The sequence below is a fragment of the Eulemur rufifrons genome, chromosome 5, assembly GCF_041146395.1.
Source record: "Eulemur rufifrons isolate Redbay chromosome 5, OSU_ERuf_1, whole genome shotgun sequence".
Classification (NCBI taxonomy): Eukaryota; Metazoa; Chordata; class Mammalia; order Primates; family Lemuridae; genus Eulemur; species Eulemur rufifrons.
The window spans coordinates 22,803,506-22,815,834 of NC_090987.1; the positions used below are offsets into that span (position 1 = coordinate 22,803,506).

General features: G+C 49.9%; 1 protein-coding gene across 2 annotated transcripts in view; it reads left to right on the top strand.

Moving 5' to 3' along the window:
* EPG5 (ectopic P-granules 5 autophagy tethering factor) overlaps positions 1-5,133 on the top strand; it is an 86,203-nt gene extending 81,070 nt beyond the window's left edge. For both annotated transcript variants that reach the window (XM_069468445.1, XM_069468446.1), the window contains exons 43-44: positions 439-553; positions 3,132-5,133. In XM_069468445.1, the coding sequence (XP_069324546.1) occupies positions 439-553; positions 3,132-3,314 (298 nt within the window). In that variant the 3' untranslated portion in view covers positions 3,315-5,133. The remainder of the gene's footprint in view (positions 1-438; positions 554-3,131) is intronic.
* The last annotated feature ends 7,196 nt before the right edge of the window (positions 5,134-12,329 follow it).

Sequence of the window (12,329 nt, forward strand, 5' to 3'; positions counted from 1 at the left end):
CCGTTAAGGGTAATGCTGCTGCGAACATTTGTGTACAAGTTTTTGTTAGAACATCTGCTTTCAGTTTTGGGGGTAAATACCCAGGAGTGGAATTGCTGGGTCACATGGTAGCTCTGTGTGTCACTTACTGAGCAGTTGCCAAACTGTTTTCCATAGCATTTATACTCTCACCAGCAATGTATGAAGGTTCCACTTATTTCACATCTTTGCCAACATTTCCATTCTTGATTCTGAATTATACATACATTTTTTGGGTAGTGGTAATAGAAGGGAAGATTAAAGCCCCTTGATCATATTTAAGATTTTTCTGAAGAGGCTAACAGCACAGTAGATCTGGAAAAGTGTTTATCTTGTCTTTTAATAGAAAATATGGTGTTTATTTAAAAATGCTTACTTTAATAGTCATGTACTTCCTCCGACCTCTCCCTAACGCCCAAGGTTCCGCGTGGTTGCCCGAGGCATGGCCGCCTTCCTTTCAGTTCAGGTTCCCGCAGAAGATCAGATCCGTTTGAGGCCTGGCTCTGAGTTGCATCTGACCCCGAAAGCTCAGCAGGTTGGTATTCACAGTGCAGGGTTAGTGGTTTTCCAGCGCATCTTCCCCAGAAAGGTCGGGGGGTGGCAGGTCTGGCCTGTCCACACCATGACGTGATGCTCTGCAGTGGCGCAGTGCTCCCCCTTGTGTGCCCTGCTGAGTGGAAAGTGGTTGCATGTGCCCACCTCGGACCAGTCTTTGCAAGCACTTGCCTAGAGCATGGTTACTGTCATTGTGGGAAAGTAAGGCCATGGGCAAGCCAGTCTAGGATTGGATTTTGTCCTGATGAGTGTGAATATGCACTGACTTGGCACATGCTGGGGCTGGCATCCAGATACGGCCACAGTTGCCATGGTTGTGAATTAGCTGAGCCTGGGAACCAAGGAACTGGTTCCTGTTTTGTGAGTCTGAAGGTTGATCACTGTTGGCCGATGCTGGCATAACCTAACACATACAGAATGGTAGCTGTGAGAAATTACAATTTGTTCCAATAACTGTGGAAGGTCACATGGCAGTAGTCCCATTCCCATAACCTATAAACAAGCCAGCCAGGCACAAAGGTGTGCGGTACAAAACGATGGCCAAGTGCTTCCTACATGCCAGGCACTGTTCTAAGTTTTAACTCGATATAAATGAGTTAAAGTTTTAACTCATTTAATCCTCATAACAACCGTATAGCACAGGACCTATTAATATTATTATCCTGGTTTTGTGGATGAGGAAACAGAGGCTGAGTGATTTGTCCCAAATCACACAGTTAATGCGTGTTAGGTCTGGGATTCACACCAGCCAGTCCGGCTCCAGGCTTCCCCCCCTCACCACGCTGCATGGCTGTCTCTGTACAAGGTAACTGTCTAGACCCCTCAGCTCCTCTTCTGTGCAGCTTTGTGGTGTCTAAGCCAGCCACATGCAGTGTGAGATCTTGGTTATTAAGAGCAAGGATCAGACGGTACAATTGGCATGTTCTTCACAGGGATCTTGGCTTATAAAATACCTGATACTTGTCACCCCCTGTTCACCAACTGCTGTTTGAATCCCCTGTTGTCTTCTGTGAAATATCTCAAGTGAGCAGATGAGTCTTCGAGGGCAGGTTGTAGTCAGTGAGATGCATTGCAGTGTATATTTGACAACTCTTAACTCTTTTGTGGCTGCTGGTACTTGCAGCATCAGTGCTTTGCTTTGGCTGGGGCACGGGTCACCCAGGCCTCGCCTCTCTTTGCCCGCATTCCTTAGACTGAAACTGATGGCTCCGTGCACGCCCCTATTTGTCATCAGGATTTTTGGACTTGAAAAAAGTCATCTTTTTACAAAATGATTAATCTTAGGTAGACTGTCAAAGTAGACCGTTTGGGTGACTAAATTTAAAAATAGAAAGGGAGAGGAGAGAGACAGAAGGACACGGCAGTTCATGGGAGTGCCTGTCTCCACTGCTTCCTGTTCTCAGAACTCTGTTCACGCAGCTCTTAGCTTGGTACCCAAATCCCTTCAGTTGTTAATTTTCAACCCTAAGACTTCCGACTACAGCCCACCTGGTAATTTATTTCTAAGCTTCCAGTTCATTTACCATCCTCAAAAAAGTCTTCTCTAAAGAAACTAAAAGAAAAAAAAAATCCTTCCTCGTTTTCTGAACCAAGCAAATTCCATCTTGTAATATATATTCTCTAGCACAGTGATTCCCATAGATGGGACAGGGAGGGAGAGGGGACTCCGTGGTGGCGGGTGTGCCCCCTTGCGGAAGGGCCTGTGGTCAGGGCCTTGGGGTGGGGGCGCTTGTGCAGTTGGAAGGCAAAACTCCCCACACCAAGAACCACTGTTGTGACCTTTTGTTTTCTACATGTCTCTTCCCCTTCTCTTCTACTGTGAAGGAAGGAAAAATTAAAATTATGGAATCAAAGAATGTGTTTTTTCCTTCCTGTGAAGAGAGGCATGTAAGCTTTTCTTCCACTGATTCTGGGCCATTTGTCACACGGCATCGGGCGGAACTTGATTTGTACCATATGTTTCTTGGCTGAATTAATGGTCTATCAGTTACCCTCAGCAGCACTTAGCAACTGGTTTCTTTAGAATTTCATTCAGTTAGACAGTTTAATGTGACGGTATTTTGTAACCTGGGAACAAATTCAACAGCATATTAAACAGGTCTCACCTTAGCGAGATGCAGCTGGTGCCTGTGATTTCCAGCTGGGCTCCAGGAAGAGAGGGAGCAGATGATCTGGTGGGGAGGACCCCGCAGGTGGGAACGGGGAGAGCGACAACAGGGCAGGCTGCAGAAGTGGGTGTGGCAGGTGAGGCGTCCAGCAGTGAGACCAGCCTGCTGCAGCAGCGGCTCTGGGCAAGGAAGGCTTGGGAAATAGCAGGGAACAGGAAGAGGGAAGGCCGGGTGTGGGAGGCTGCAAAAGCCAGAAAAGGCTTGGGTTGTTGGCCCCCTTCTGTCTGTGGTTAATCAGTGCCTGCCTGCCAGATCCGAACCTCAGTTCTGTAGGCTTCCGTCCCTCTAGGCTCACAGCTGAACCGGGTAATAATGGCAGGTGTGCTCCACCTGTGGCAGTCAGGCTACATGCATCTGTGAAGTTAACCCTCTGTCCTCTGTGTCTTTTAGGCTCTGAATGCTCTTGAGTCCATGACATCGAGTAAGCAGTATGTTGAGTACCAGGATCAGATATCACAAGCCGCCCAGTTTATAAAGCATCCTGGCCATTGCCTCCAAGATGGGAAAATCTTCCTGGCTCTTCTCGTTAACTGTTTGTATCCAGAAGTGCATTATTTGGACAACATACGATAGCGATACTGAGGCTCTTGAAATCCCCCTTGCTGTTTATGTTTACATTTAACTTTGCTGTTGCACAAGTAACTTTGCTCAGTGTCACTGCAGAGCTCAGCTTGGCCAACGAGTAGTTGGCCAAGATGCAAGTGTGGAGGCGTTAGATAATTCTGTGTGGTGTGTGTATGTTTTCTTACCTCTTAAAACTTTGTGGGGACTGTAGTTTTTATGTTCATCCACAAGAGAAACTTACTGAGTTCCACTTGGGTACAGAGCCACTCACAGTTGCCAAATGTCCCAGTCATCTCACAAGAGCTCCAGATGGAGTTCTCTGTCTGTCTCCCCTCCTGTCTCCCCTTTTTATTTAAATGTTAAGACTCCTGACCAGATCTGACAACTTTGGGAGTCATGTAGAACCCTCACTTTGGAACCCTGTTTGTGTTCTTCCAAAGTAAAAAAGTCAACTTTGAAAATTTCTGCATTTCTCAAATGTAGGGAAATACAGTAGCTTTAATGTATTATTTCTCCCAGAAGGGAGATAAAGTGAGTCATGTGTAAAATGTGTCCCTTGATCCTGATCATAGTGGATAGCGGAGATGGTGACAGGTCCATTTCCATCCAGTCACGTGTCCTCATGGAGAAGGAGCCACCTATCTGAATTGGGGGTGCCAGCTGGCCGGGCTGGGAGCAGCGTGCTGGGCACAGGGGGTTCTGTTTGGTCCACGTGGTGGGGCGCACAGGCAGGGCTGACTCCCTCCAGTCACACAGTCCCTGCATGCCCTCGGGTGCTGCCCCCAGCCTCATTCACAGCACCTTCTCAGCCCCTGTGGACGTGGCTCTCTGTTCCCTGCTTGTGTTTTCACTCCATAGTTAAACTCAAACGAAGCTCATGGACCTGCCGAGATGTTTATTCACGGACACAGGGTCAGGTCAAGAGAACTACTGAAGTTTGGCTTTTTTTCAGTAGCCACGTGCCTTTTGTTGTTAATAGTTCGTTCATTACCAAAGCCTGTGTGTAACGTTGCCTTGTTCTGTTGCCATCTTCTTGCTCATTCAATTTCCCCCAGGAATAGCAATGTGACGTCTGTCATCATATTCATAATTCTGTCAGCACAAAATGGATTTGGTTTGTACAGCTTGCATAATGTGTCTTTGTTTACACCTTGTCTATAGCCCAAGAATATTTACCTGAAAATGTCTAAAGAGCCACCGAGAGCTTTTAGTAGGGGGATACGGATATAGTTAACAGTGGTAATCTCTTCTCAAATTTGCTTTTGGAGTGCTTTCCGCAATATTTGGAAGTCTGTAGGCACCCTTCTTTATTCTGAACTTGTTTTTTGTTTTTGCTTTGCTTTTCTCTTCTTTTCTTTTTTTTCTTTTTGAGACAGAGTCTCACTCTGTTGCCCAGGCTAGAGTGCCGTGGCGTCAGCCTAGCTCACAGCAACCTCAAACTCCTGGGCTCAAGCGACCCTCCTGCCTCTATTCCAAACTTCTTTAATTGGACAGAACAATTCTGCCTCACAGACATGCTTTGGAGCTCTGACAAAGAACATCCCTGTTCAGTGTCTTGAGTTTTAGAGACCACGAAGTGTCCATCTCAGAGGGACATTTCTCAGCTTCCCTTGTTTTTGCATCCCTCCATTTTCCAAATCAGTTATCTTGTTCTGTGTATAAGAAAAGTTTAGAAGCTGTGGACAGCTTAATTGGCTGATTTGGCAACAATGATTTTATGACAGGAAATATTTTATGTGCTGTTTTCCTTGAGGAGGTTGTAATTATTGATATCCTAGAATGTGAAATTTTTGACAGTATGTACATTTTAAAGAATTATGATTCACTGTTAATTTTTGAAAGTTTATAATATAATGTATTTGGTCTGTAAAAATTATAAAAAATAAAATCAATCTTTGGTTGTAACTGATAAGAATCCAAATTATAGAGATATCGTACTACCTGGTAAAGTATTTCACTTGTTAAAGGTGGTATCGATTTTCATGCCTCATGTCATCTAATTCATTGGCCTTGTAACTTGATCATCAGAGGAGGTCCGTAAAAGTGCTTCCTCTTTAACTCCCTCATACTTAATGTCAGGAGTTGACTGCACTCAGTGGTTCCTGTGAGAAGCTCTGGGCTCAGGGAGTGCTGTACAGACACCCAGGCAATTCAGAATGCGGCCGTGCTGCTGTGGCCTCCTGGGGAAAGGGCAGCAGGTGGATCACCCTGCCCATCGGCTTGCAGGGGTAGCGAGCCTCTGCTTGAAAAAACTGTTGGCCTCCAGAGAGCGCAGGGTCACAGTTTCAGATATAGCCATGGGTGCTGCACATCGGTGTTGGGATCGAGCAGGACCAAGGTCAGCCTTGTGGACCAGGTTGTGTAGAGGGTGAACTGCTGCGCGCTGCACCCTTCCCCACACGGTGGCCAGCCCTGGCAGCGGGCTCAGGTAAGGATGCCTGGCAGCCTCCTGGGAGCAGGAGGACGCGGCCTTCTGGTGGCCACGAAAAGCATCTCTCGGCTTCTCTGTTCGTCAGTCCCCACCCTGCGATGCATAGGTGGGTCAGGAGACATCACATCTCCACATTGCATCGCTGCATCGCCTAACCAGGGCAGTAAGGGCACAACGCCGGAAGGTATGGGGTGTGTCTGCGCAGCGTGACGGTGGCAGTTGGAGCTGGGACCCACCCATATATGTTTCCGAAGCTCCTGCACGCACGGGATCTCAACTCCGAGGCACGACTTGTTCGTAATCTCACCATCCGTGTGCTGGCTCGGTCATCGAATGCGTCTGCCCCCCTGGGGTTGTGCCCGAGTCTCTGAGTTCTTCGAGGTTGGAGGAACCCTAGTCCAGAAAATGAAAACCCAGACCAGCCAAACCTCCCTTCAAACCAAGTGACAGCCTCCTTGTTCCTCCCAATCAATCACCAAAATCATTGTATCCATGTCGTACGAGTTCTGCATGAACCTGTCCTCCTTCCTTTTGAGTGAAGGTGATGTACAGGTTTTCATTTGGTTTTTATATTTTTAAGAGGTGAAGTCTCACTCGGTCACCCAGGCTGGAGTTCAGTGGCATGATCGTAGCTTACTGCAGCCCCTAACTCCTGGCTTCACGCAGTCCTCCCAGCTCAGCCTCCCAAGTAGCTGGGACTATAGGTGTGAACCGCCATGGCCAGCCCTCATTGATTTTTTTTTTTCCTAAAATTAATTGATTTCTTCTGGAGCAGGAAGCAAATGTCCTAGAATTGTAAAGTCAGAAGGACCGTGAAAGCTCATCCACTCCCACTGCTCACTCAGCAGGGCTCTTCCAGCCTCTCCCCTGCCCCCTCCCCTGCCTGGCAGTTCAGCCGCTGCCGGGCAAGCCCAGGCCACCATTGGCAGCTTTTCTCATAGTTCTGCTTTATGCTGAGCCCAGATGCCTCCTGGTGGCGTCGCCTGTCGCTCACAGTCCTGCCTGGTGCAGTCCAGGCTGGGGCTGCTCTCTTGCCCCGGTCTCCACAGACCTTCAGACATTGTCTTTCACATCTCTGACACTCCCCACCTCTTAGTCCTCTGCAGGTCAAACGCTGGTGTCTTTAGTTAGTCCCCTCCCACCACGATGCCTAACAGGGCTGCATTTGGGGGCAGTGCCCAAGCTCATCCATGTCATCCTGCCAGGGCTGTGCCCAGGTTTAGCGGGGCCGTGAGAGTGCACTTCCTTCAATTTTATGGCCCTGGTGCCTCCTTCGTCTCATCCCGGCCCCTGCCCTGGATTAAGGTCACACTAGTGTGCCCCAAGCAGTGTCATTCCCTATCCTGGAGCCTTGGGCGGTGCCAGCTTTCAGTAGCTGTGCCCCACGGTCGGCATAGTATACCAGTGGCGAGTTCAAAGTGCAGGCCTCGGTTGTCACCCAAGACTGCTCATCCCACATCCGTGGGACAGGTCTGACCGTAAGGCACTTTGCACTTAGTCCTTCACTGTTCTGCCCTTCGTTTGGGCCAACTTTCCAGCTTATTTTGAGATAGTAACTGATCGTTTTTCTGATCAGTTGACATCTTACTAAGCAAGATGGAGAATATAATATTGGGAAATCAGCATGTTGCTTAAAAAAAAAAAGCATCCCCTTCTGTGTTCTCCCACTTGTGTCTGGGTTGTGCTGTGTAAAGTTCTAGACTTACTGATGCTCACCTCCTTCTGGTCCACGGTGATACGTGCGTGTTCCAGAGCAGGCCTCAGGAGCAGCTGTGTTCCAAGTTTCCTTCACTCCGGATCAGTTCCCGATTCCTGATGACAATGACTTGAAAAGAAAATTATACTACTGATCCTATTTTGAGATAATGAAATTGCTATGAAATGTAGATTATAACTTTTATTTTTTTATTGTGCAGGTGTAATACCTCTCATTGAGCACCAAGAGAATTTATTTTTCTTTCTGTGGTTTAAAATCACTTATGTGGAGATAAATACTTCTTAAGTGTATTAAACTCTTTTCCTTCCCACATGTTTAGGGTGACCTTTAAAAACCACAATCTAATTATGGTCATTGAATGTGCAATATTCACTTTTTCATTGTTCAGTATTTTACATGCTCAAAGGATGAGTTTTTATATAATGGTGAGAAACGGGAAGAAATGAGAATTGGTTAAGCTTCTGCAAATAAACTAGATTCAAATTTAATTGACACATGGTGGGCCTGTCTCATTGTTTTTGGCAAGTTGGTTAGCAGGTCTTCTTTTCATACATAAATCACACTAAGAAAAATTTTGAATTAGAAAGCTTGTAATGGGTAGAATCTTTAGTCTGTGACCTTTCGTCACAATGGGTGAGGCCTCTAATTTCAAAGAGAGTGTGTAACTTGGGGGCAGTGGTCCCCAACCTTTCTGGCACCAGGGACTGATTTCATGGAAGACAGTTTTTCCACGGAACAAGGACTGGGGTGTGGAACTCAGGGTGATGTGAGCTGTTGTAAATACAGATGAAGTTTCACTTTCTTCGCAGCCTGGTCCCTAACAGGCTGCGGACCGGTGCCAGAGGTTGGGGACCACAGACTTGGGGTCTTAAGAATTGGAATGGACAGGAGATTGCCTGGTGATCCCGGAAAGGTCAGGTGAGCCCCTCAGGGTCTGTAATGTGGCCTTGACCTTGGCAGGACAGGGCCATAGAAGCCGCACAAAAGGCTCCCAAGGCCTGAGTTGTGACGAGGTGGGGGTGGAGGTGCCTCTGGGAGGCCAGAGCTGCCAGGGGAGGGCAGTGTAGCCCTAGCTTTGTCATGGTCTGCGGGGAAAGCCACCTGCAGCATGGGAATGCCAGGGAGTTCCTCTTTAGTATCAGGTGCACCTCGAATATGTGGTGGTGTGGTAGGAGGGCCTGCACATCCACCAATTTGGGATTCTGCAGGGACAGGACCTTCTGGGAGTGGGATGTGTCTCCCCAACCCTTGCCTGGGCTTGGCTGCTTTTTCCCAATGGACTCACAGAATTTAAGGGTTGGAAAGTGGCTTAGAGGCAAGTTGTCCCACCTTCTAGTGTAGCAACCAAGTTAACCATCTCCAGGCCAGTGGGCATCTTTGTGGGGACGCTCCCTGAAAGAAATGCTGCTGGAAATGGTCCATGCCACCATGGGGCAGCGCAGAAAAGGTCTTCCTCCAAAATGCTCCTCCTCTGAAGACAGCCCTCTTCCCTCTTGGTCTTCCTTTCTAGCCTAAGCGTTTTTTTCAGAAAAGATCTGTTGGTCAGAGTGGAACAAGATGGGCTCTGACCTGGACACTGTATTTTAATATAGTCTAAATTTGTGGCTTAGACCAGACTTACCTTGCAATCCCCCAGCCTGCCCTGGTTGGCCTGCTCTGTGCCACTTGCCCCTTAATCAGTATTTCTTAGGGCATCTCCCTCCAATCTCCTCCTCCCCCTGAGGTCACAGCCACCTCTGGTCGAGGTGTGGAGGTGAGTGTACACACAGGGGCTCTCCTGGGCAACCTGCAGCCCTGGGGCCCTTCGAGGTCGCTGGCGGCAGGATCTGGGGACAGGCTGTGGAGGAAGGAGGTGTGGGATCCCAAAGCCCAAACCCTGGAAAACCCAGAGAGTCCCAATACCAAATAATTTTGTGTCCTTGTATTGGCAGATCTTGTGTTTCTCTTTGGTTTACAACATATGACAGAGGAAGGAGCCCAAGGGAGGAGGGAAGGAGATGGGAGCACCAACGAGGGAAGGAGAAGGCAGTGCGGTGTGGAAGGAGCGGGGCCAGAGCTGCCAGACCTGAGCGCAGTTTTGTCACTAAATACGTGGGACCCTGGCCAGATCACCTTCTTCCCTGGGGCTTTTCCCTCCTTTTAAAATGAGGATAATTCCAGTCTTACCTGGGCTCTTAGTGAGAGCCACGGGAGATCTCGCGAGGCTTTGGGATTATGAGAGCCCCAGAAACATGAGGAGCCATTATTATGGCGAGGGAGGGACTGGACCTAAGTGGCCAGGGTCGGAGGAGCCAGGGACAAAGCCCAGGAAGCTTAACTCTTGTCTAAGGTCCCTCCCAGCCTGAGGCCTCTGTGGCTGGTGGGGCCCGACCCCTGCCTGTCCTGGCTCTCTTGTCCTGTCTGGCTGGGGGGGGCGTTACAGGAGAAAACTCAGCCCGCGTGTGCCCAGCCATCATTTCCATCCCGAGGCAGGGCCTACCTTTGTTGCAGATTATCTGCCAGGCAGTTTCTTCTCATGTCGCTACATCTAGTTTTAAATTTTCAGATGCTGCTTGTTGAGGGCAGGGGAAGTGTGTTGGGCTCGCAGAGGACCTGAGAGATCACCAGGTCAGCTGTCGGCCACTTCCTCCCTCTGCCATCCTCAAAGTCTGGTGGGGAGGCCTGCCCTTCGGGGCCTCTGGGCACGAGCGGCTCACAGAGTGCTGTGCCAGGACTGGGGACAGCTCTAGCCTTGTGCTCTGCACCACAACAGGAAGTCGGGTCTAGAAAACACTAAAGCTTCTAGGTCATTCTCTCCTGACTCCATGGCCCCAGGACACTGGTGCTTGTGTCTCTGGTCCTTGCTTGCCAGTGACAGAGCCTGAGTGCTCCGAGAGGGTCAGATGGGGGAGGACAGGTGGCTCTGCTCCACCCAGACCTCTCGTAGGGACAGTGCCAGGCTGTGAGGCCAGCCCAGGGGTCGGGGGGTGGCCAAGTGCCCTCCCCTCACCAGCTCCCCTCTGCCCCCAGGAGCAGCTGCTTTCTCAGGAGGCTGAGCTGGAGGCGGCCTGTGGGCCGTGTGCAGTGGTGGGAGGGGGTGCCCACTGTCCCCCTCCGCGTGCTCCCCACGGCTCATCGCTGTGTCTGAAACCGCTCATCAGAGGCGCGCTCCTCTGACAAATGACACTTCTTTAGTTTCCAAGACGCCCTATTTCAAAGTGCAGACGCAGCAGGCGGGACCGCCAGATTGTCAGCTAGCACCCCACACGTCCACACGGTTATGCCAGCAACGCCGGGCGCACCCCGAGGGCTTGCTTGGGGATCACCTGGCATCAACTGGATCCTGGCTGGAAACAGCAAACTAAAAAAGACATTTTGAGGACAATTGGGGAAATCTGATTATGGACTACAAGGTATTATTGAATTAATGTTAATCTTCTCAAGCGTGGTAAAGGTATCGAGCCGATAGAGAAGAATGCTCTTGTTCTCAGAAGGTATTTGGGGGGGGAGGTACTGATGGCTGCAGATTACTGCAAACGGCCCTGCCCAATACACACACGAGCATCAAGCCAATGTGAGTAACTGTAGAATGGAGGTGGCAGTTACGTGGGTGATCATTTAACTTTTTCAGCTTTTTTGGTGTGTGTTTGAAAATGATCATAATAGAAAATTGGGAGCAAAATCTCCTGAACTTATTTAAAATTCCAGTCTCTCCCTCACCGCCCCCTCCCCCATTCTTCCCTAGCTCCCCCAGGCCTGTGGTTCAGCAGGTCCAGGTGTCGCTCAAGCATCTGAACAAGCTCTCCAGGTGTTCCTGCTCATCCTCCAGGTGTTCCTGAAGCAGGTGCTCCTTGGAACCTGCTGGGAGACACTGCTCTGAGCTCCCAGGGCCCCACCCCTGGGGCAGCCTTTTCTGGAGAGGCCAGTGGTCACATGGGGAAAGCAGCCGTGCTGACTACTGCAGGGAGCACCGTGCTTGGGCCCTTGGGTGCCCCGTCCCCTTCTGCTGCTCTCATCCCTGTTGGGGGCGGCACTGTCCACCCAGCATAGGGGCGCCTCCTGCCCCACCTCTGGCCACGCCCCACCTCCACCCTCACGCTGCAGCGACTTCAACCAGTTAAACATCGCGCTGTGTCCCACCTCCTGGTCTTTGCTCAGACCGTCCCTTCTTGCTTACCTCCCAAACTCCACTCTCCCCCGTAGCCTCCTCCACTTACATGGCCAGCGCGTACCGTCTCCATGTACCCTCCTCCAGGACGCCTTCCCAAGATGGCCAGTTACCGAATTTGGGTGCTGCCATGGTACCCCCAGCTACCTCGACTGTGATCCTGGCAGGATTTCCACTTACTGTGCCGCTCACTAGCTCTGGAGGGTCCCACTGTGCTACGGTGCTGTCCCAAATGTTCCTGGCCTTCCTTCGTCCAAGCACCATGTAGAGCTGCACGGGCTGGTCTCTCGTGGGCGTGTGGGGCACGTGGCTAGTTCTGGCTGATGCACAACGATCACAAGTGGGGGGTTTTAACCTCCAGCCCAGCAATCCACAGCATTACAGATGCTGGATCCCTGGGAGCCAGGACCCCGAGTGACAACAAGCAGAGCCTCCCCGCAGATCTGTGATGGGAATGTAGCTTCCATGAGAAATAAACACTTGTTTTCAACCACTGTGATTTGGGAGTTTGTTTGTTATCACAACACAACCTGGCCCACCCTGATACAGACGCCTTACTCACTTCTGTATCCCCAAACACCTCGCCCAATTGCCAGCACAAGGCAAATACGGAAGAAGTAATTGCTATCACAGTTTTTCTTGGCTGTGAAACTGACCTCAAAGACCAGGCAGATGTTCCAACACACACCACTCCCATCCTGAACTTCTTCCCTGGTCGTACAGGACTCT